Source organism: Molossus molossus, unplaced genomic scaffold, assembly GCF_014108415.1.
Source record: "Molossus molossus isolate mMolMol1 unplaced genomic scaffold, mMolMol1.p scaffold_m16_p_20, whole genome shotgun sequence".
NCBI lineage: Eukaryota > Metazoa > Chordata > Mammalia > Chiroptera > Molossidae > Molossus > Molossus molossus.
Window position 1 is genome coordinate 42,806,913 of NW_023425356.1, and position 25,946 is coordinate 42,832,858.

A 25,946-nucleotide genomic window follows, 5' to 3' on the forward strand; every position below is an offset into this window, starting at 1 on the left:
TAATGAATAGAGAATTAAAAGATATAATTCTAGTGACTTAAGCTGATTTCATTTTTCTAAGTTACAATGTCCAGCAGATATATCATGCTCTTCATAAAGGAAAAAAACTGCCCAAAGTTATATTAAAACAAGATTTCTGAGACTGGCTCTATGATTTATAATTTCCAGCCATTCTGTGCCATTACCAAGTTTTCTTTAAAAATAACTAACTCCATGTGAAAGACCAAAATAAACCCATTACTGACCTACAGTACAAAACATTATGCTGGCATGAGGGCGAGGAAGTATAGACTCGAACCGCACACTGTAGCCACAGCTTTTACCAGGTTCTTCTCCTCTCTCATATGCAACTCGCTCGGCCACAGAAACGGCACTGATTCTTCTAGGCTGAGACAGAAAAAAAGAAAGAAAAGTGATTTGAAAGCTCTAAAACCAATTACACTTGTTTATCAGGGTTACTAAATTATTACAGTAAATCTGTAACACTGCCAGCTCAGTAAATAACAGTAATGATCTTTATTTTTTTTTTTAATTTTTATTTCTCACTCAAGGATACTTTTCCTTTTTTTTTTAAAGTGGGGGGCGGGGTGGAGAGAGAAACATCAATGTGAGAGAGACACATCAATCGGTTGCCTCCTGACTGGGGCTGGGGATTGAACTTGCAATCAAGGTACATGCCCTTAACTGGGAATTGGGTCCACAACTTCTTGGTCTACAGGCCAACTCTCCAAACACTCAAACCGGCCAGGGTAGCAGTAATGCTATCTTAAGTTCCAAATTTTATTTATTTTTTGAAATTTGGGACAAAAAAAAAAAATTACCACTTAATTCTATGGCAGACATAAAAACATGCCATTTTTCATTTTGTTTGTAAAGTGATCAAAGGTTTTTATAGAAAATACAATTTCTTCACCACTGGCCTAAACTGTTAATGACCTTCAGAGTGATTTTCCAGCAAGGAAGGGGAAAGAGCACAGTTGGGGAGCTTGTCTTTAACTGCCAACCATAGTGAAGGTACAAATCTAAGAAATTTAACTAAAACGCCTGGGTACCGGGAAGGTGAGCAATCTCCTCTTTTGCCATACCCACTGTCTTTCATCCATTCACTAATTCATAAAGGAAGCACTCATTGCATTTTGCATCAGATGCTACACATGGGGCGAGACAGGACACAGAATGAAATCACTCCTGTTTTTGATGAGCTTATGCAGTGGCGGAAACATTGTACATTACTGTTTCCAGCAATAAAAATGCTGACTCTTAAAGGGAATGCTATCTATATATAGGGTAATGTTTTAAGTGCTGGACCTTGATTTTTCTGAAAACTGTTCTGAAGAGTTCCATATTTTCTTAGCACACAAAGCATTATTTACTTGGTGGGTGCACATCCTAAAGGTATAACCACATAGGTATGTGAAGATTTATAAAGACTGAGTGCTTCTAAGCTGCCTTGAATTTGATTTTGTCAAAAAGTTCCTGGCGACAATTTCTGAGTTTAAGATCTAGTTAAGTACCTATATTAAGATATCCCAGATTATGACATGGCTATCTAGGAAATCAAAGGCTGATAGAAGCTTAAAAAATAAACAAAACAATAACTTCACTAGAACCATCAATACCTTTGAATTAACATAAAACACAATTTAGTAATTCCTATATCACTAATACACAGTACCTTAGGGTGTGGCGCTAGTAACAAATATAGGCTAAGTGTACAATCACTTAGTTCCTATTTACCCTTGCCAAAGATAAGGGATTAAAAGATGCCTTCTTGAACACAATGTATTGAATTTTTCTGAGCTTATATTCTAGCTGGTTTATGTGCCTGGACTTGCTGAACTATGCTAGCTTTTTACTGACTACTAGTGGTCAATATTCTGTACCTCACCAACACTGAATAAAAAGCATTCCATGAATAACTGAATTCTGCATTTATCCATCAAGAGAAGAGTTATGCTATATACTTGTCAGGAAATGTGAAAAACACATTCCACAAGATACAAAACACCAACTGTTCTGGGCCCTTTCAAGAAGTTCTTTGCAGGCCCTGGCTGGTTTGGCTCAGCTGTTAGAGCATCAGCTTGAGGACCAAAGAGTCGTGGGTTCAATGCTGGTTAAGGGCACGTACTTTGATTGCAGCTTGGTCCCCGGCTGGTCGGGTAGTGTGGGAAGCAATGACTCGAGATATATATATACACACATACATACATACGTGTGCGCGCGTGTGCCACCCCCCACTTTCCTTCCCTACCTCCCACTCTATCTGAAGATAAATGGAAATATATCCTTGGGTAAGGATTTAAAAAAAAGTTCTGTGCAGTCTATAAATAACAGGTAAATGCTCAATGTTAGTATTATCCCCTTCCTCTCTGCTTCCTACAGTTTTCAGCATTTACTAAATAAATAGGGGGCTAAAATTTAAAACCTAGTAGGATATTTGACTCTTCTGAAGTATATTAATATGCTACTGAGTTCTCAGGGGCCACTTTTATCACTCTGGGCTACTTTCAGGTCTACAAGCCATGTAGATTCCAGGCTTTTAAATGAATACAGGCAGGAGATGGCTTATTCCCCATTGTAGTTCTTAACTCTACTGCCCCCAAACACAACTGTCTTAAGAGACGCAAAGTCATCCATAACAGAGGGTGTTACAAATTAATGTAAGAGGGGCTTTTTAAAACCATCTTCAAAAGCCCAGTTAAATCAATTTGAGTATGAACAGAAAACATCATTATCAAGATGAGTATTCAGACAAAGAAACAAATGACCCTGTAGTCACCTTCCCATATTTTGTATGCTTCTCTGCTTAACTTCCAGTTTCAACAGACTTGACTTTAAAACAACAAAAAAACATTTAAAACACATACTAAAAAGAGAAGCATATTTTTCATCCATAATTGATCTGATTAGAAATCAGTATGATTTTCCCAAGGGTATTATGGCAAAGTGCATCAAGTTAAAATACACATACCCTTTAATCCAACAACTCTATGTCTAGGAATTTAATCTAACAAGTGTATAAAGATGTATATACAAGTACATTCACCCCACTATATGTAATAGCAAAATATTACAAACAATAAAAAATCCCCATCTCTTAAAAATAAAACAAGGTGCCTGGCTGGTGTGGCTCAGTGGTTGAGCGTTGACCCTTGCATCAATAGGTCGTCAGTTTGATTCCTGGTCAGGGCACATGCCAAGGTTCTGGGCTGGATCTACAGATGGGGGGCATGCAGGAGGCGACCAATCGATGTTCTCTCTCATTGATGTTTCCCTCTCTCTCCCTCTCCCTTCCTCTCTCTCTAAAATCAATAAAGAAAAAAATATTTTTTTAAAAAGAGTAAAATAACGATATATACATAAAATGGGAAATTATGAAATCACTAAAAATTATGCTGTTGCTCTAATACCACATTGTAGTTACATAAAGGGAACAGGTTAAGATGGTGTACATGTAGTATACATATACTACAGCCTAAGATGAAGACCAAGAATAAAAATGTTTACTTCTGGATGATGGGATCCTGAGTGGGCTTTGTTTTCTTTAAAATTTACTTTATTTTCTAATTTTTTTTTACAATGGCTATATATTCCTTCTATAGTCAGAAAAAGGTAACTAAAAATAATCTTCTAATTCTCATAAATATTCACGAGATAAGCATTTTGTGTAGAACACTGCTCAATGCAAAAAACTACTAGTGAATGTTTAAGCACTTCTCTGATTGTATACCATCCGATAGCCTAAGAAGTTTGTTCTACTTATCCCTTGGATAATTTACCCCTTTTCCCTTCACCTTCAGTGCTTCAACAATTGTTTTACATGCTGTACCACAGTGAATAAGCACAAGGCAAGGCTCACCACTAACACATCACCTATATCTATCTGTAGGACTCTTTCCCCATATGGCTTACCTACTCTCTTAACTGTTCTATGGTATATAGAAATATTCTATATTGTACAAATAAATATAAAGAATCGAGACTATGGAGACCTCTAGAATAATCATAATTAATGTCTGCATAACATAACAGTTAATACCATGGTTGCATATACTATTTTATTTGTGCTTCAGAACAAAACAGAATTTTTTTTTATTCTGATAAAAAACAACAATAAGTGCAGGGAATTTAATTATTTTGCCTAAATTCATACAGATGACTTTAGATATAATATGAATTTTCTTTATTCCTCCTTTACCCAACTATTTCGCCTTACTGTTCTAGCTTTATGTTGTATTTGGATCATTAAATATATTAAAAACAACATAATAACTGATTAAGTGAAACCAGTTAGAAAGTAGTGGTGATGAAAACAAGGATGATGTTAAGTCATTTCAACAGAATACTTCAATTATCCTCCAGGGCATAAGCTTCTTTACATTCTCATTGCACATGTCTGACTGCACATGCCTGGAGTCCAGTCTTAGTAGTAGGTAGGTTTTTTGTTTTGTTTAATGTTTTTATTGATTTTTGAGTGAGAGAGGTAGAGAGAGGGAGAAACAGAAACGTCAAGCAGCATCAACATTGATTGGCTGCCTCCTACACACCCCCTAGTGGGGATTGAGCCTGCAACCTGGGCACGTGCCCTGACTGGGAATGGAACCAGCAACCTCTTGGTGCATAGGTCAATCACTGAACCACACAGGTCAGGCAGCAGCAGATAGTTTTTAAGTGATTACTACTTCTTCACAGTCCATCAGTGTTAACTTTAACTGAAATAGCTAATACTTACTGAGGATTCACTGAGCTCCCTGTGTACCAGACACTTTCTTCACCACAGGCAGCAGAATGCCTGTCTCAAACTGCTCTTTTATTCTAGGATCCACCTCTTTGATGTACCCCTCTTGACATTTATCTAAAACTAACAACTTCTCTGATCTTAGAGTTGTCTAACTAAAGGGTACAAGTCCCAGAACTTGACCTCATTTCTCTTCTGGATACTTAAATACATGATAATAGAACAGGACTTCAATAAAATGATTTATAAGGCACCAGATATCACAAACATATCTGGGCTCCATTTTTCCTATTTCCAAAGTTTATTCTACATGGGGGACAGCTATATCCTGAAATGATAGCCTACATTAAATACTCAGTAAAAGTCAACCATTATCTGTTTTGCTAGCTTGCAAGCTCTTACTCTAACTAGTTTTCACTGAAAATTATCAGGTGGTAGGATAGAGAGGACAGATTTGGATGTGAACTTGAGGAGAAAGTACTGTCTTGTTTGATTCTAAGCCCAAAGCTCCCTTCAACCAAGACAAAAAGAATTTTCTACATGGTTCAGTGAAGAATACTGTCGATTAGAATAAGATGTTGTTTTTTTAATTTTAAAGGGCCTGATGCTCTACTATTTTCGAAACCTTATGTGGCTACAAAGGGAGTTGATCAAAGAATTGGGAACAGGATGGCCTCCAGGTACTTTGACCTTCAATCTCTATCCACAACAGACACATATACTGCAATAAAAGTTAGCTTGCTACTCACCTGAGTTACTACAATATTACACTCTGCTGCTCGGTCATTCTGGATAAAGTCATCGAGAATAAACTGGGGAACCTGTGTGGTTTTCCCACATCCCGTGGCTCCTCGGATAATGACAACTGAGTTTTCACTAATTGCTTCCAAGATTTCATTTTCAAATTTCTTCACAGGGAGTAATTCTCTCTCCTGCAGTATCTGTATTAGAAAAGTTACACCTCGGTCAAATTTGCTTTAGTAAAGTAGAAGCAATTATCCCACTGTTTTAAAAAAAAAAAAAACGCCATCTCTACAAAAACTCATTCCTTTCCATTGGCTTGCTACTCAAAATACACTTTTTCATAAAAGAATATATATGCATTTATCTAACTATTGCCCTTTCTCACTAAATTTCTGAAGAATCTACCTAGTGGCCTTGTCCACACCCTTATTTTCCTCCTTTCTCCCTGAATATTCCATATGCATTCCCTTTCTTCTAAAACTTTAATATTGTTTTATTCGAAAAATACCAAAAAATGCCAAAACAGAGTTATTACCTCAAATCTCTCCACTTAGGTTAACTAAGAATTCCAGGCCCTTCACCTTAACTCACAACTATTTCCCTCCATAGAAAGGGTAAAATATATTATTCACTGTCCTTTTCCCCACACATAGAAAGTTCTGAAGCTCTGGGCACCACATATCTATTATACTTCACAGACTTACAGCTTGCAAATCATGATCCTGTTCCAACTGGTACATTAATTCACTCTTGAGGTCCATGCTTATTTGTTCTGGAGTAGCCTGTAATTTAGGAAGGCAACAGTCAAACAAAAGCACGTAACTCATCTTCAAATGGAATCCACTTTTTATCTAGACATTCTAATGAAATACACTCAAAAGTGCCTGGCCGGTGTGGCTCAGTGGTTGAGCATCGACCCATGCATCAAAGAGGTCTCTGGTTCGATTCCCGGTCAGGGCACGTGCCCAGGTTGTGTGTCAAACCCCCAGTGGGAGGCATGTAGGAGATGGCCAATCAATGTTCTCTCTCATCGATGTTTCTCTCTCTCTCCCCCTCTAAAAATAATAAAGAAAAAAAAAATTTTTTTAATTAAAAAAAGAAAAATACACTCAGAAGTAAAATATTAAGTAAGAGTCTGATCTCAAGAACGATGAACTTACATAAGCCAGGGGCCCCTCATCAATGTTGCTGCTAGTCCAGGGATTCCAGTTGGATTGAGGAGGCGACCAAGGAACGACTCCCGTTTGGTTTTGTCGCTGAGATGGCTCAAAGTGAGCCAATTTGCCGAGGTTGAGTACAACAGGTATAGAAGGATCATCAGGCTATTAAATAACAAGACAAACAAAATAAAAGTCCAATACCAGTGTCTTGTCTAACTAGAGAATTTCTATACAAAAGTGAACTAAGTAACTGTATGCTTACTGGGGGCATGATCTCAAGGTTTAGCTCTTGAACGACGTTTTGCAGCTGATGCTCTAAATCTTGAGAGATGTTAACTTTGTAAGGCTCCACCTACAAAAAAAGGATGGCCATGAAAATCACGCCACATACACACGAGCACTACTACAGCAGGGTTAAGAGTATATGGGCAACACTAGGTCTATAATATTCCAACAATAAGCCAGTTCCCCTCCCCCCCATGGAAGAATTACTTCAATTATTGCCTGCCCACTGTGAACACAGCCACCCACCAGGCACAGATGACTAATAAGGCCATTTCCAGTTCTTAAGGCAAGACTCCTATAGCTATAACTTAAATTTCTTTAGTCAAATTCTAATCAACGGCTAAATTAAATTTTATAATATCTCTCTACATAACTAAGTCTAAAGACTCACTGTCTCTCCTTCTTTCTTCTTTGTAAGTCCAGAGTAAGCTTCAATCACTCCAAGGTGGTAGAGTTGTCTGACAAGTGACAGGGCACAGGACTGTGCTGCCAGTTTTTTATTTGATCCATGTTCGCGTGCAAAAATCCCTATAATTTAAGGTCAGGATTACCAAAGACAGAAGAAAAACTCAACTAAGTAAAGAAACGTCTTATTTCATAAGCAAGTAGGGGATTAGGTACAAAAGCTGCCCTAAAATACAGAGTAATGGGTTCCAAGTTCTTTTTCATTCTTATCTGCTAATCAAAATCAATTCCACAATAGCTGATCAACTGAGTAACCAACCATCTTGACTATAGGCTAAGACACACATAAATCACCACTATAAAAGCAATAAACTATTTCAATAAAAGTTATTATTAATATCATTTGACATTTAAAAGGGTTACAAAACATACTTTAACTTTGTAAAGAGCAAAGAGTCAAGAAGCAAAACAAAATGGAAATGAATTCAAAGTGGTTATGCAGAGCAGGAGTTAGCAATCTTCTATAAAAAGTCAGATAATAAATATATTAGGCATTTGCAGCCGCATGATCTTGGTCACAACCACTCAACTCTACCTTTAAAGTGGGAAACCAACCATAGATAATACTCAACTAGGGTTTGACAAACTACAGAACAAAGAGCTAAGAATAGTTATGTTTTTAAAATTGTACAAATAGGACAAAAGTAAGTGTGAGATTTAAGTGACCTGCAAAACTTAAAATGTTTACAACCTGGCCTTTTATAGTTTGCTACCCCCGATGCAAACAAGTAAAACTGTTCCAATACAACTTTCACAAGACAGGCAAAGAACCGTCTTTGGCCAGAGGACTGTAGTTTGCTGATCCTTACACTAGAGTGAAGCTAGCAGGTACTCATATTCTTAAAGAACATGCTAACAGAAAGTTTCGTCTCCTTCAGCATTCAGCTTTAGGAGAGATGACAAAGTAAGAAGGGGCACAAGTCCTTCATGCCTAATTAGCCAAGTTAGTCAAATTGATCCCAATGGTCAGATCAATGGGCTTACACACATTAGACTGCCTTTAATCCTCTTCCCTTAATATCCCAACCACTGAAAATAACTTATTTTTAAAATCTGGTATAAAAAATATTCAATCTTCTGATGATTTATTAAAAGGCTTTATTCTATCAGATATGCAATTTAATACATAAGTGTCTGTTGCAGAATTCTCTAGATAGAATCTTAGGCCATTTCTCTCACTCTACAGATAAGTAAATTGAGTCCCAGCGACGTAAGGTGTGACATTCAAAGTCACAAAATCTGTTAGTAACAAAACCAGGTACATAGGACTAGTTCCTTACCCTTCAAGCGTAACACACTGCCTGTTTTAAATTTACTCTCTAAGCACAGAGAATACATGCATCATACCTTTGCCTTCTTACTTCCCTTATGAATAACCCCCATCTAGTCTTTGTTTTTCAAGGTAACTTTCTCACCTTCTCTTCTTGACTCTATGTCAATGCTACACATCCATCTTCTAATGCTATCAACCAATTTACTCCTTTTCTAAATTTCACCTAGCTAATTTTATCTAAACTGCAAGAACACTTTTGTGTAGAAAGAAAAAATGTATTTTAAAGTTCTTTGACACTGGCAGACTACTAAGTAGCCTACCATTTTCTTACCCTTTGAAATATAATACTAATCTTTTTTTTCACCTGCAAATTGGGAAACTGGGCCCATTATTTCATATAATTACTAATATCCTAAAACACTGTAGGTGTTTATTCTAATTAATAAAGCCCATGTATAGTAGCTCAAGACTTTAATGTGAATATTACTCTACTATACAAGACTCAGTTTATCAGTAACACTTACTTCTGCCCAGCTGCTTGATATAAATGGTCATTTCTGCAATAAAGCTCCTGTAACGACATATACAAACAAGGTTAAGAATTTCACTGTTAGAAATTACTAAATCCAGGACTCAAATCAGGCAGGCTTTCCAACTGCTTAAACAAATCACAGCAAAAAAAACCACACGCACACAAAAAAACATTGTAAACATTTGCTTCTGTTCAATCCTAGAACAAATGGAGTATGTAAATTTCAAGTAACATATAACATGGCACAAAACTGCTATAATCAAAGGTAAAGAGCCAACTTTTCATGAAAAGAAAATGTTAGGGTTTTAGATGCTATATTTACTTACTCTTATTCCAAAGGTTGTACTCTGAATAGCTAGAAAACATTCAATGAGAAGGAATTTTCCACTTAGCTTGGGGCCAAGAAATAAAATAGAACCAAAACTCTTTAAATTATAGTTGTGGTCATTTTAAGATTCCTTTGTGTGGGCTACCCACTAATGATTCTAATCTGTTAAGATAAGCTAAATATATGCATGCGTGCATGCAACACATGGACAGACAAACACTGCATGTATCAGTGGCTCCAGAGGCAGGGGTCTGGTATCTGCCTACAGTTGGAAGCAGCCCCTGATAACAAAAAACTTAGTGTATTTATATTACATTTACTTAAATCAGGTCCTGGAGAACAAAAAAATTTTTTTTAATTATAGTTAAAATTGCTAGCAGATTCTAGGGAATGGTTTAGGTTTCAATAAGAAAAAAACTGCCCTTTCAAAACTATGCTTTCTGATCCTTCCACTGCTCAGGTACATTCTAACCTTGACTTTGAGCTGTGAAAAAAAGGTTAACTGAGGGTTAAGAAAAAAAGTAAATGTTAGACTCCTTCCTATACATCTTGTGAACTGACCTTCAGGCACAGTTGCTTCAGGGGTCAAAGGCCACTGACTTTCAGGGGAACAACATCCACCCTTTCAATAATGACACCGATGCCAGTATGTTTCTCAGCCAGGCTTAAAGTCAATCTCATTCTCCTCCACCTAGGGGGAACAGCGACACCAGAAATCAGTTTACAATCGTTTCCCATGTGATTGCTTAGTTCAGCCTAAGCAGCAGCACATGTGTGTATGAACACAGACCTCTGGTGTTGCTGTCTGTTATGCCTTTAAATAAAGGACATACAGGGAGCAATGCTGTCCCAGCTCCCCCAACTGTCTTTGCCTCTCTCATCTTTATATCCTGAATTCTTCAATTCCTTGTATCAGAAGTCAGTGATAAGATAACGATATCAAAAATTTTTTACAACAATAAGTTGCCGGCACACTTAAGTTATCTAATGGTTCTGAAAGTCACCAAGTGCTGCCAAGCCCAATCAGCTCAGAAGAACAACATATTAAAGAATTAACAAATGCGTCTTTCCTTTACAACCTCTGAGGGTTTTAAAGTCTGACGCCAGAATTGAGTATTTGAGAATTCAGGATTGAACAAAACAGTGGGATGCAGGGGTAACAATGCTCTAAACATCACTTTGACCACAATGTCAAAGTTTTATTTTCGTAATAATTATTTTAGGATTGCTAGATGCATTCAAGGAAGAACGCTTTGATTTTCAAGGAAAAAACTTTTAATGTATTTTGAATAATTTATTTCTTATAATCCCTCCCTTCCAATAAAATACAGTGCCCCAGAAGAGTCTAATCCATATGAGCCTTCCTGGGAGTAATAATTACTACACCCTGGAATGCTCTCAGGAAGAACAGCAAGCGGGCTGAGAAACATACTGTCATTGTTACAATGACCTCCCTTCAGTTTTACGAAATTAACAGGCTAAGAGTAGGCTAATTCACATACAAATACTGAGGCTAAGCTCTTAAAACTTCAACAGGACTCTTAAGAGCTGGCAAGTTTCAAAGCTGAAGGGAAATCTGGATTAAGATGCAATACAATCTACAGAGATTCCAAAACTTAAATGTCTAACTTGACCCATTAAAGAAATAATCATTAACACTACCTCTAGTGATACCACAGTGAAACTCACCACCTCTGGCTGATAGCACCACCTACGGCTATCATTTTTGCCTTTCAGATTCAAATGAGAACCTTTAAAGTCTCGCAATACAAACAGCAGAGTTTTGCAGAACTTTTCTCTTACACAGCTGTACAAATCTAGAACAACGAATATCCAAAACAACCCTGGACTTACTACTGAAGGAAAGAGAGAAACCAGCAAACCTGTTATGATCAGGGCCCACTTGAGTGTACTTATATTCTCCTTGGATCTTTTCTTTTTGGAAATACTGGTTCAGTCGAGCCTTAGCATTTTCCAAGGTCCAGTTTCCATGAAGCCCAGCATTTAAATCCACTTCTTCTGACTCTAGAGTCTGTTGAATGAATAAAAATTAAATTCGGCTGCACTGATTTTAGTTATGTACAAAATTAAAGGTACAAAAATTTATAACAATAACTTCTTTGTACCAATCCTTTGTAATACAAAAGCTTTTTAAAAAACTTCTTTTAATAGTTTCTATTCCTAGTCAAAATGAGCCAGAATTAGTTTATATTGTATCTGACGACTCTATTAGCTAACTAATATTAGCAAATACCAATATGTTAGGTTAACGTAGTGTATTTAAATTGTTTCTAAGAAACCTTTGACAGGTTTTTGTGTGTGCTCGTTTCACTGCTTTAAACATTTTAAGTAGGAAAATAAACTGTCTTATCAAGGCATTTTTACGAGGCCTCACAAAATGAGGTTTACAGAGAGAACTATTATTTCCTACAAAGTACATGAGATCTTTTATTACAACCAAGAAAAACACTGTTTTATTTCATAGGCAATTCCAGTGACCATATTTAATGAATAGCTTAGGTTTATGGTGTCATGTTTGATTAAGTTGTCTCAAATAACCACAGAAAAGAATCACCTAATTATTAAGTTGCAAATACCTTAGACCTTGCTATGAACTAAGCCCTAGTTGACATTCCCAGAGACAGGTTGGTAACAGCCTTACCGCTTGTACTTCCTGTTCTTCCTTTCTTGTGTAATAATCCTTCAAGTTGGCTCCTCGATCCCAGGTGGGTTCAGGAACACCATAGCCAGAGGCTCCAATTTCAGAGTTATTTTCTATTAAGGAAAGAAAATGACTGTTCTCTAGATGAATCAAACTGCAGGAAGACCCTGAATATTTTAAAGAATATTCCTAATTGAGATTTTGGCACTCCATAATTAGAAATCCAAGGTTTTAATTATTTGGAAATGGGCCTGAAATCCCATGATTTACTTGAAAAGTGTTACATTACTACAGTACAGATCTAAATTGCTAATTCCAAGGTTGGTATGCAGAGGGAAGCCAGCAGTACAGATCAGAAGTGACTGACAATCTATCCATGTAGCTTTGTTTTCCAAGTTGCTACTTACGAAATAACTGATTAATAATAAAACTGTTTCTTTGCTACGTATGACCCTGGAGGGAAGCTATCTTCTAGTGCAGGCAATGAAAAATGAGAAGCTAAAAAGAGTTAGGACTGACGGGATCATTACTTGTACTGAATTTATTATATGCTTTTCAAAAAATGTATTTCTCACAATAATCTTAAGAAGTGAACACCACTGTTATTCTCATTTCATAAATATTGGATATGACCAAATATCTTAGTTCATCTACCCTACAGTGGACATACCAATGAAAGTTTAGGTAATAAGTAGAATTCAGCAGTGGCTTGAATCTATAGGTAAACAAGTCTACAATATACTTGGTAGGAGTAAGTTAGAAACAAGAAAGGGCAATAAATAAAATTCTTTAACCAAACGTTCTAGCCTGTGCAAAAATCTATTTAGAGATCAGAAAGCAGTAAATGCTAATTATAGAAAGGAATTAAGCTGTACCACACTCTATAAGAAAAAGTAAATGAGCTGGTGGTATTTGCAAACTTATGAAGGCTTTGAGCTCTCTCTCAACATCAAGAGTTTACTATAGTTATTTCTTTCCATCCAAGTGAAAAAGAGAGATGATGACCAAACAAGATCATGTATAACTTATTCTCAGTCATGTGCACACATTCAAGTCCCCTACCTGCCTTGAGAGCCAGATGTGGGGGAAGAGGTCCACCCAAGGTTGTTGGTAAACCACCATCAGCATCTGCTGTGGTGTCAGGTGTATCAGTAGGTGGGAGGATAGGAGGTGCTACCTGCAAGTGAAAAAGTCAAGGCACTATAAGCAATTTCGTTTTCACAGGAACTAGTAAATTCTTTGCTACTTAAAGCAGGCCCACATGCTCCCCTCCACTTCCCCTATTAACATCTTTGTTTTCAGTGACTATAAAACGATGAAGTTCTCATTTCAGGCAGAAAAGATAAGAGTAATATATTCATAATTCTTCATCCGGAAATTTTATATATACACACAATATGTACATAAATATAATTTTTCCACAAAAAGTGGAATGAGTTTATGCTACATAGTTAATTTACTTTCTCTCCACTTACTATCTTTATAAATACATTCAACTTTCAAAAAGTTATCTGCTAGGAGCCTTCTACATGGTAACACTGTTCTGGGTACTGAGGATAAAACAATGCACAGACAGATACACATGTTGTACTTACAGAGCTATATTCAAATAACTATATTCTAATTCTATATTCTTACAGATCTAGACAAGAAATAAATACATAATATGTTGAGTGATACAATACTATAGAGAAAAATAAAGAAAAGAAAAATAGGGACTGTGAGAGATCACTATTTAAATAAAGTGAACCAGGAAAGCTGCAATCATAGGTGACATCTAAGAAGAGATATGAAGCAGGTGAAAAGCCAACCAAAAAAGAATCTGGGAGAAGAGATTTCCAGAGAGGAAACATCAACTTTCAAGACAAATGTAAAATATTTTACATACAATTTCTACTTCTTTAAATATTGATCTACATAAATTTTAAGGACTTACTACCACTGTATGAATATACTATACAAAGAAAAAGTAGCAATGATTTGAAATGACTTCTGATGAAAACACCAAGCAGGACTGCATTTGAACACCAAGAAACAAAAATCATGACTACAGACAAAATATACAACTTTAACATAGACAATAAAGACACTGAAATTGTTGAAGATTTTGCTTACCTTAGTTCAGTATGGAGACTGCAGCCAAGAAAATCAAGAGAAGACTGAGACTCAGAAAGGCAGCAAAGGAAGAATTAGGAAAGATCATCAAGAGTAAAGATGTGTCAACAGAGATCAAAGCTAAGATTGTTCACACCTGGAGTGTTCCCAATTGCTATGTATGGATGTGAAAGCTGGACAGTGAAGAAGGCTGATAGAAAAATAATTTTATTCATTTCAAATATGGTATTGAAGAAGAGCTCAATGGATACCCTGGACTGCCAGAAAGATGAACAAATGCATTCTAGAGCAAATTAAGCCTGAAACATCACTGGAGGCAAAAATGACAAAACTGAAGCTGTCCTACTTCGGGCACATCATGAGAAGGCAGGTTCTCTGGAAAAGAGTAATTCTGGGACAAATAGAAGGCAGTAGCAAAAAAGAAAGACCAAATATGAGATGAACTGACTCCCCAGAAGAAGTCACAGGCAGGAGTCTACAAGAGCTGAGCAGGGCTGTTAAGAACAATACACTGTGGCCATCACTCATAACATGTCGCCAGGAGTCAGAACCAACTCAACAGCAGGTGTACACACACACACACTCTCTCACTCTCTCTCTCTCTGTGTGTGTGTATCTCTATCACAAGCAATACCATGTTGATGGATACTTGGACTGTAGCCAATCTTGAAAAAACTATAAAACATTGCTTTAAATTCTTTGTACTTAGGCTTATTTCTTTTAGGAAAAATTCATGCAAGTTAAAAGGCATCAACATTTTAAAAAGCACCACAGTACTCTACAGAAAGGTTGCTGAATTCCATACTCACACAAGCACTATACACGAGAATCTCTTTCTCTCACATCCTCTCCAATGCCTGGAATTACAGAATGTGCTTTACATCTTTACCAATATTAGTTTTGGTTTTTGTTCTAGCAACCTATTATTTTACATTTTCTTTGCCCATTATTTTAACTGATATTCATTGTTATCAATAATTTCTAAGAATTTAACACTTCAGCACGATTCACTGTCAAACAAGTTCCAAAAAACTTTGTGTCCATCCTTTTCCTTTTAACTTTAATGCTGCTTACTGTCCAAAAAGATATTTTGTTAGTTTTGTTTCTGTAGTCACATTCTCCATAAAATGGCCTTTCCTATCCTGAGAACTATTCTGATTATTTAATATATATATATATGTATTTTTCATTTGGAGCTAGTATGACAGCAATTTAGTTCCTGTAACCTTAAAATAACGTTTTTTTTTCCTAGGTTCAGTAGTGCTTTTAATTTTATTTTTAAAAAATCTATTGGAGCCCTGGCCGGTTTGGCTCAGCAGAGCGTCGGCCTGCTGCTAAGGGCATGTACCTCGGTTGCAGTTTGTCCCCGGCCCTGGTTGGGTTGTGCGGGTGGCAACCACTCGATGTGTCCCTTTCACATTGATGTTTCTCTCTCTCTCTCTCTCTCCCACCCCCACTCTATCTGAACAAAAAACGAAAAAATGTCCTCGGGTGAGGATAAAAAAAAAAATCTATTGGGAGTGACATTGGTTAATAGGTTCATATAGGTTTGAAGTGCATGTTTCTCTGATACATGATCTGCATATTGCATTGTGTGCCCACCACCTAAAGTCAAATCTTTCATCACCATATATTTGGCCTTTTTCACACTATTACTACCCCTACCCGCCTTCCACCTAAAATAATTAATATTCTTTATTTATATGAGGTAGAATTGGCTAGATACTTTTAACTTTTTCAAATTCCTTTTGGCTATTACTAAGCAATTATTTTTCCTAATTAACTTTTTTGTTCACTTACCAAGCAATGTTAAATTTACACAATTTACTCAGAGAGAACTGACTTCCTTATTGTGAACTGACATTTTACAATAAAGCAACCTCTCACCCAGAAACATGGTATGGCTCTCCATTTTATCAAGTCTTCTATTGAGAAATTCTCCATGGATATCTTGTGTTTCTCCCAAGTCTTGTCTATCATTTCAAGGATGTTTGAACAACAAATAACCTTGGAAGAAAGAGATCATATCCTCCCCTCCAGGGTAGAAAACAGATTTGTTTCCCAAGAGATCTGGGGACAAGGAAGAACCCATGATGCCTGCTATCCCATGAGTAATAACATCTCTTGTCTCTGATTCAGAAGTATTTTGTCTTCTGCCAGCATCTCTGAAACTGTGGCAGGATAATGATTAGCCTACAAATATGGTAAAATCTCAGACTCTTAAGAGGTCTTCACACTATCCTTCAATAAAAATCTGCTACATTGTTCTTGCAGGTCCTACAAACTTAAGTTCCTTGTAATTTTGACCACTACAGTGACTAGAAAAATTTTCCAATTAATTTATAATATTTATACTTTGTTTCTTTCTCTTATTACATATCTCTTTTATTTCTTTTTATTTACTGCATTAAACTAAGTAATGATGCTGATAACAGACACCGCGGTCTTATCTTAACTTTACAGAAATTCCCCTGGGGTAGTGCATCTCAAACTATCTGCAAAAGAGCTGGCTTTTGAGAAAGACAAGTATCACATGATCTCATTTATTTGTGGAACATAATGAACAAAATAAGCTGATGAACAAAATAGACCCAAAGACAGAGAAGTAGAGTACATACTGACAAACCTCAGAAGTGGGGGGAGGAGATAAACCAAAGAACCTATATGCATATATGCATAACCAATAGACATAGACAACAATGCCATGGCGTGGGGGGTGGTCAGGAGGGGGTGTCAATGAGGGGAAAAAGAGAAAACAACTACAAAAAGATAAATTAAAAAAATGTGTACTTTAGAACTTAAAATATTGGGCATTTGGACATTACATGCTATAGTGTCAGTGTTAAGTTTGTTAATAAAAGAGTAACTGTGGTTACTTAAATTTAAAAAAAGGTACTGTAACAGGCAGGGGTCTGGTTAGTGGAGCATAATCTAGGCATACTGATGAGTTGTCTTTTCTGCTCCAACCCACTCTTCCATTAAGTAAATTACCCCATAACAAATGCTCTCATAATCTAAAAAAAGAGAAGAGCTGGTTTTTAGTTTTTTCCCCTGGGAATAATATTTTTTGTAAAATACAGCAAAAACTGAACACACATAAAATACAAGCCCAAGTTTCCCATTAGAGTCAACAAATGTAAAATTGCTATCATAATACTCTGCTTCTAAATGTTTAGTCATTTTTGCACTGAGTAGCACTGCTCCAGGGCCCATTTTTAGTAGTGCATGCTTATCATTATTTTTAGATGATACCTTTTAGCATGTCAAGGAAGTATTTTTCTACTCCATTTCCTAACTACTTTATTGGTAATACACATTTAATTTTATGAAATGCTTTTTTTAAAGACCTCTATTAACCACTGAGTAGATATTTTTCTCTTATAAACTAGTAAGAAAGTTTGATTATAGGGTTCTACCTCAGATATGCTAGAGATGTCACATAAGATATGGTATTGTGCACCACATTACTTTTCTAAAATACAAAAAATTCTGAATTCTTAAACCACATGGATTTTTTCATAAAGGACTGTGAATCAACAGTATTTACTTAACTTTTAAAAATTAGACCTGGAATGGATAGACTATTTCATATTTATCTTTCACAAAGAGCACATAAACATTTTACTTACTATTTTTACTTTCTCATTCAGCACTTTGATTTTATCTTCACTAATTTCTTCCTATTTTACCTGTTCTATTTTCCTGAGCTGAAACTTGTTAGTTTATTCCATTTAAAATCTACTTCTTGTATAATAATAAAAGCATTTCATGAGCCTTTGAATACATGACTCCTCCTCTGGCCCTCCAGAGTTTTGATAGACACTGTTATCCAGTCTGTAACTGTAACTCTAAATTTTCATCCAGAACCAAGTGTTCAAATACCCAGGATTTTTTGGGTCCCTTTGCTACTTTCTCACATTATCATTTTAGTTTTACTAATATATATACATATACATTAGCATTTCTAATGCTAAGGGGATTGGCACACTGAACAGTTTGTCTTTTCTGCTTTCTCCCTTAAAGTTTATTCTGATATTAATAATGCTATTTCTATTTTATTTGTACTTCATTTGCCTGATAAAGCTTTACTTATATCTTTATTTTCAATGTTTCTGATTGAAAGATTTCTATATTTTATACAGAAAGGTACTGGAACTACAAGAAGGCCAGTGCAGCTGGAATACAGGAAGTGAGGGGGAAAACATGCATTGTCAGCCTGGCCTGCATGGCTCAGTGGCTGAGCGTCGACCCATGCATCAGGAGGTCACTGGTTCGATTCCCTGTCAGGGCACATGCACAGGTTGTGGGCCCGACCCCCAGTGGAGGGCATGCAGGAGGCGGCCAACCCATGTTCTCTCACATAGATGTTTCTCCCTCTCTCTCCCTGTCAGAGCATTCAATGGAAAATATCTGAGCATGTTAAAATGTAACTAATGAAAAGACAATAGGTCTTGTTTCGGGTGTAGCCAAGCAAGCTTCTATAAGACTATCCTCCTGTAGGTAACATGAACTCCAGGGAAAAGAAGACCAAAGATTCCCACGACCAGATGCAGGCACTAAAAAGTGAACAAAAGCTAGCAAACTCTGGAGGGACCTTAAAAGTGAGAGAAACCAAGGGATAGCAAAAGTGTAAGTCCTATTTGTTATGGCTTTTAGTCTGAGGGAAGACTGAGAGGCAGCTAAAACTCTATAGACTATCCGGTCTTTCTGGCCTGAAGTATCAGATGGTAAGAGTTTGAGGAAACCAAAGCTGCTAGAACGTGAGGAGGAAATCCTGGAAAGGAAAGAGGGAGGAATCTCAAATTTGGTGTATGAACCCTGCCCAAATCTCTAACCTTTGAACTACACATACATGGGACACACTCCAAGTTGTCTAACAAAGGATCAGAAAACTGGAGTAATATCGGAACTGTTACTCAAAAGGCAGTATCTGCAGAGTGAGCCCAACCAACTTAACTACTTGACAACACAACAAAAGCAATACTCTTTGGAGAAACAATAAGGATCTCCACAACATAATATTTACAATGCTCAGACTATAATACAAAGTTACTTGACATATAAAAAAAAAAAGAAAAAAGAAAAAAAGGTAATCCAATCTCAAGAGAAAACGCAACGAACAGAGCCAAACCCTGAGATGACTTGTAATTTAGTCAAGGATTTAAAAGCAGCTAGTATAACTATGCTTAATGACATAAAGGAAATTCACATTCATATTATGAATGTATGCTTATAATGAATGAAAAGGTAAGAAATGCCATGGGTGGGGGTAGAAATGAAAAGGATAATATCTGCAATAAAAAAATCACTGAATGGACTTAACAGCAAAATGGAGTTGACAGAGAAAACAATCAGTGAATTTGAAGATAATCATTTGAAATCATCCAATCTGAGGAACAGAGAGAGTAGGGGGGAAAAAAAGGAAGACAGACTCGGGGACCTTTGGGATACCATCAAAAGCTTTGCCCTGGCTGGTATGGCTCAGCTGTAAGAGCATCGCCCGTGAACCAGTGAGTCCCAGGTTCAATTCCCGCTAAGGGCACATACCTCGGTTGCGGTTCGTCCCTGGCCCCGGTTGGAGTTGTGCAGGTGGCAACCAGTCGATGTGTCTCTCATTGATATTTCTCTCTCTTTTTCTCCCTCCCACTCTAATGGAAAATTAATGTAAAAAATATCCTCAGGTGAGAAATAAAAAAAAAGGTTAAATATACATGTTAACATAGGTCCCAGAAAGAGAAGAGGAAAAAAATGAGGCAGAAGAAATTTTGAAGAATAGTCAAAGTTTCCTAAATTTAATGAAAGACATAAATTTAAAGATTCTTGAATCTAGCAAGCCCTGAAAGGAATAAGTAGAAAAAAGAAAAAGCCCCTCCAAAATCCACACCTAGTCACATCCTAGTCAAACTATGGAAACCAAACATAAAAAAAACAAGCAAGGAAGCAAGCAAGCAAGCAACAATCCTGAGGACTAAAAGGTCACAGGTTCAATTCCTAGTCAAGGGCACATTCCTGGGTTGCAGGTTCAAACCCAGCCCTGCTTGGTGTAGTGTGGGAGGCAACCAATCAATGTATCTCTCTCACAGTGATGTGTCTGTCTGTTTGTCTGTCTGTCTGTCTCTCCTCCTTCTCACACTCCCTCCCTCTCTTAAAACAACAACAAAAAATCAATAGAAAAATATCTTCTGGTGAGGAATGACAACAACAATAAGCAACCAAACAACACATTACCTCCATTAGAAAACAATGGAGATAATAAGACAACAAGGAAAAATTATCTTTAAAGTGCTGAAAAATAGACACAGGTGCCCCCCAAATCCTATAACTGAATATTTTACTCAAGAAAGAAGGTAAAATGAAAACATTTTCACATAAAAGAAAATTAAAGAGAATCTTCCACTGGCCTACACTGCAAGACAAAAAAGAAGAGGCTAAGAAATACAGAATAGGCCACAACATGCGAAGCAAATGCCAATAGTTCAAAATGTGAAAGAGGTGCATCGTTGTGTTCATAGCCTGAAGCAAAGTCAAGAGCATCTTGTCTAATCTCTTCACTTTACAAACACTCAAATCAATGTAATTTAAAATTCTGTAATTATCTACAATATACTAGAAAGTTTCTTGACTGGGTCAAAAGCAATGGAAGAAAATAAAACATTTATTTTTACAAGTTGGAATATAAAAGTTCAGTGAAAATAAATTGTTAAAACTTGTATAGATACTATTCCTAAAGATTTTATAAAACTGAATCTTTCATTTAAGTTACTTACGGGATCTACTTAAATCATGTGAACCTTTTTTATTTTGTGAAAATTCAAATTTTCTTTTTATTTCTTAAAAATGTACTAGAGAAAGGTATTCATTACTTACATATAATTAAAGTAAGCATAGTATCAAAAACACTAGAATAGCCCTGGCCAGTTTGGCTTAGTGGTTAGAGCGTCGGCCTGCGGTCCAGAGAGATGTGGGTTCAGTTCCCGCTAAGGGTACGTACCCCAGTTGCAGTTTGTCCCCGGCCTTGGTTGGGTTGTGCGGGTGGCAGCCACTTGATGTGTCCCTTTCACGTCGATGTTTCTCCCCCTCTCTCTCTCCCTCCCACTCTGTATCTGAATAAAATATGGAAAAATGTCCTCAGGTGAGGACAAAAGAAAAAACCCAAAAAACCAAAACCACACTAGAACAATATTTCATTGCACAAAATACTATTTTCTCTCTGCTATGTAAGAAAGTGTTAATGGGACCCAACACCGCGTCTTAAAAAGTTACCAATTTTTATATTCTGTTTAACATGTTATCTTTGGAAATACACAGAACACAAAAGGCTCTGAAAAATCAATTCGCCAATTAGTGAAATATATAAAACCATAAGACATACAGACTGAAAGAATTTCACAAGCCCACAAGTCAGGTACATAGTAAGAATGAAATCAATCTTCAGAAACTCATCCCAGTACTCTGAGAAAACCTGATGCCAAGGTATACGAAGGAAAACATTAATGTACTTACCCCAACAGCTGGGACCTCTTCACTCTTTACTTCATTTATTCGAACCAAATAGTTAACAAAGTCTCTGGCAGCATTGCTCTGTGCATCTTTTTTATTGGTGGAATTGCCCATGCCAATGTAATTATATCCTTCCACTCGAACCTTTAACAGTCAAGAAAAAATATTTATTAAGAGAATGACCTGGGTAATTCTGAGACCTAAAAAAAAAATACACCATAATTCAACAATCCATTAAGAGATAACAGTTAACTGTTGGAGATATACTCCATAAATACACTGAAAACGACACGCCTAAGAGAATTCATGGACTGGTTGCCTTATGTAAAATCTCAAATCATGTTGTCCAGTGATAGGCTAATCCCAAAACAATAATATTAACTTATGTGACTCACATATTCCCTTCTCATGTAACAGAATGTTCCATGTTAAAATCTAATTTTATGAGACCCAAGAACAAAATCTCCATTTGTATTTATTTTAAGCACGTTGACCTAAAGCAATCAAGAATTGTTCTACTTTCTATAGGAGTTAGCAAAACTGTGAATAGCTGATCCAACTTTTCTAATTTGTACTACTAATACTGTACAGAAAATACATGTTCTAATTAGAATTTACCTATCAGATTGTTCTCAAAGTAATGCTCACTTGAAAATGATTTATAAAGGTAGAATAGCAGGTAAGTCACAATAAAGAATGTTACCCAACGTGCAACACTAACATTTCCAAGTAGAAAACAATGTTCTTTTAATACCAAAATAAGCCTCAAAAATCATAGCAATGTAAAGTGTATTCTTTAGTACCTCACACATGAATTTCTGCCTGTTTTTGTTTCCCACTGCTCGTATTTCATAGGTTGGGGTCATCTTCCTTTTGCCACACCAGGCATACAGAAAATTTTTAACATCACCCATGATTCAGGTGTCTTCTTCAGACCTAAGAAAACAAAAGTTAGTTAAAAACTGCATTATTTATAAGAGTAAACATGGAAATTACCAAGCTAAAAATAACCAAACAATTGGAATTTACTGGAAATCTAGGTTAAATATAGGATATTCTATTGCACTGCTATTAAAACTGCCAATGAAGAAATTTTAATCCAATGAAGAAATTTTAATGACATAGTAAGAAACAGTCATCCATCATTTTGTATGAATATCCAATAGTTTATTCTCATTCTGATTATGTCTCTTAGCAAATGTCCTCAAAGCTGTAGGCTATATGTTGTAAATCCTAATACATTAAATATGCAGTACTTGAACTAGAAACAGTAATCGGTTAACTTCAATCTCTTCTTTAGGCCTTGTTCTTTATTACGATTTGATATTAATTTTTTTTAGAGAGGCAACATTCCACACTTGGCACTCCCCCTCTACTCCTCAGTTTGTAAGATAACAAAAGATGAGTCTAAAATATGGATGTAAATTATAAGCAAGATATCTGAGACGAAATTTAGAACAACAAAAAGCTATGAATTGCTTGCTGAGAGAAGAGACCCTGTAAGTAACATCAATTTTTTGTCTTCTGGCCCTGGCCAGTTTGGCTCAGCGGTTAGTGTGTCACCTGCAGACCAGGGAGTCCCAGGTTCGGTTCCCGCTAAGGGCATGTACCTCAGTTGCAGTTTGTCCCTGGCCCTGGTTGGGGTCGTATGGGTGGCGACCAGTGGATGTACCTCTCTCACATCGATGTTTCCCTCTCTGTCTTCCCCCCTCTCCCTCCCACTCTGTCCGAAGATAAATGCAAAAAAAAAAAAACAAATCTTTGTCTTCTGTTAATTAATGTTGTGTATTCTGTGAACACATAAATCTAATGTCATCAAACTGGACCCTGTTTGTATAAACCTGTTCAATCTGTAGCTGCAGACTAACTTTGGGGACATCCTATTAATAGGAAAGCTGTAGAAACGTAAAGGTCTACAAATTCCACCCCTGAATAATTTAAAAAACAAGCCTTCAGAGTGAAAGAGGAACAAAAAATAGGAAGAACTACACCATTGATTTTCTTCCTAAGTATAATTTCATAATATTCAACATCAATTACATGCTTGATGCCCCAAAATACAGTGAAAATGTAGTCTGCCTTGGCTGGTTTGGTCCAGCGGGTAGGGCATCTGCCTGTGGATTGAATTCTAGTAGGTCAAGGGCATGTATCTGGGTTGCAGGTTCATTTAATATCTGATCCCTGATCCCTGGCCCTGGCCCAGGGTTGTACAACCAATCGACGTTTCTCTCTTGCTCTCCCCCTTCTTCCTTTCCAATCTATCTAGAAATCAATGAAAAAAATTTCCTTCCCAGACTTGTCCTCATGTCATCAATCAACTGGGAGTCATCTACTCCCTCCGGATTCTCTACAGCTATCCTTGTAGAGCCTTTACTACATGCCAGACAGTATCCCTCGATCATCTACATGGACTATTTTACAACTATATAAAAAAAAGTGTTATCGTCTCCTTTTTTACTGGTGAATAAACTGAGACAATTTGCCCTAGAAGACAGAGCCCCTAACTGGGAAACCCAGAATTTCAAGGCAGATAATCTGACTCCTAATCAACTATACAATTCTGCCTCTGAACATATTTCTGTGGATGAAAAAGGGGCCACATACTAAACCTGACAAGTTCAGGGGAAGCCAGCACAGTAGACTCTACTAACTCAGAGACCGGAAGTAACCACATAGGGTGGTCTGAACATAAAAATTCCTAACTAAAAGTGGGTCATGGCTGGTAGTCATGTCCTAGGCCTATAGCTTCCTTTACAAAGGTCAATCTTAAAATCAGTCTTAGATCTTTTTGGATCTGAGACAACACACCTTTGAAATGTCAGGGCAATCTTTTCCACATCCTTCATGGAACAACCTGCTGCAGAATCTCTCATTGTTATCTTGACCCTGCATACCACCTTTCTGTGCTGTAAATGTTAATTAACTAACCTATATCCACCAATGCAAAACAATTATGTGATTGTTTTACTTTTCATCCAATCCCAGAGATTTCCCATTTGCCCCGCCCCCTTAATCTACCACCAAGCAAATTCATGTCACCCTCCTTACACCTCCTCCTGAGTCTACTGTATAAAAACAAGCTGCAAAACGGCCACTCTGGAGCATTTTCTCAATCTGTTGCGATTTAGCTTCCCGGCAATTGTCAACAGTTTGGCTCAAATAAATATAAAAAATCCTCTAGGTCTGGACATTTCTCTCCATCTCCCCCCCCCACCACGACTGCACACCGGCGGGTTGCAATGTCGTCCTGAATGACTCCAGTTGCACTCTGGCTACCCTGAAGTCCCTTCTCTTAAACCCTTCTCGCCACACTGCAGTCACGGGGCCTTTTCGTTTCTCTCCAATCTCTGCCCTTAAGCGCTCACTAATCCACGCTACCTCCACAATTGTTTTTCCTTGTCATCACGGCTACTGAGCCACCTCGGTCTGATCAAAGGTCTCCTTCCTCCGAAACGCCTTCCCGGTCCACCCTAATGCAGCTCTCTCCCTTTACTGTACTTAATTTCCCGTATCTTTTTATGGGAACCTGCAGATGTTTTTTGCCTCTTGCCCCGGACCCCCCACGGCCACCGCGGTGAGGGGCAGGGCTGCGCCTAACGTGTTCACGGCTCCGTTCACCGTGCCCGCAGGCAGCGCCCAGCGTGCCCGGCACGAAGGAATGAATGAAAGGCCCTGGGCGTGTGTGGCGTCAGGGGGGATAACTACCAGGCGACGGCCCCCCTTTCGCAGGGTGGGACAGCGCCCCTCCGCGGACGGAGGAAGAAGTCGGTTTGTTTCGGGGGCTTGGGAGACAGGACCGAGAATTGGTGGGCTAAACGCTGGAGGCCACGACGCGCCACGGACAGCGCAAGCGCAGTGTAGCGAGCAGCACGCACCCCGCAATCCCGGCACGCGGCGCGGCGGCTCGACCCCTCCCCCACCCGCCACCGCCGCCCGCGCTTCGCAACAAAGGCCGGCTGCAGAGCGGCGGGGCCCCACCCTGCCACGAAGGGTGGCAACGACCTCTTCCCCTACCGACCTCCGTCGCCCGCTGCCGGAGAGCAGAGACCTCTGAGGACCGTCCGCGGTTCGGGCCTTTCTCGGAGACACCCCGCGAACGCACCACAACTTGCACCGAGGCGACGGCGAAATGGCTCCTGCGGCG

The 25,946-nt window shown here is 37.7% G+C and overlaps 1 protein-coding gene across 3 annotated transcripts in view; it reads right to left on the bottom strand.

The window, feature by feature from the left end:
* DHX9 (DExH-box helicase 9) overlaps positions 1–25,946 on the bottom strand; it is a 43,529-nt gene extending 17,583 nt beyond the window's left edge. The window contains exons 1-13 of one of the 3 annotated variants that reach the window (XM_036272152.1): positions 25,821–25,946; positions 22,606–22,738; positions 21,806–21,946; positions 13,250–13,364; positions 12,188–12,300; positions 11,409–11,557; positions 9,190–9,236; positions 7,319–7,455; positions 6,905–6,994; positions 6,643–6,804; positions 6,187–6,264; positions 5,488–5,679; positions 246–387 (exon numbers count right to left, since the gene is read on the bottom strand). In XM_036272152.1, coding sequence (XP_036128045.1) covers positions 246–387; positions 5,488–5,679; positions 6,187–6,264; positions 6,643–6,804; positions 6,905–6,994; positions 7,319–7,455; positions 9,190–9,236; positions 11,409–11,557; positions 12,188–12,300; positions 13,250–13,364; positions 21,806–21,946; positions 22,606–22,716 — 1,477 coding nt within the window. In that variant the 5' untranslated portion in view covers positions 22,717–22,738; positions 25,821–25,946. Of the gene's footprint in view, positions 1–245; positions 388–5,487; positions 5,680–6,186; positions 6,265–6,642; positions 6,805–6,904; positions 6,995–7,318; positions 7,456–9,189; positions 9,237–10,086; positions 10,217–11,214; positions 11,378–11,408; positions 11,558–12,187; positions 12,301–13,249; positions 13,365–21,805; positions 21,947–22,605; positions 22,739–25,820 lie in introns of those variants that run through there. The other 2 variants (XM_036272153.1, XM_036272154.1) reach the window with 2 other exon arrangements.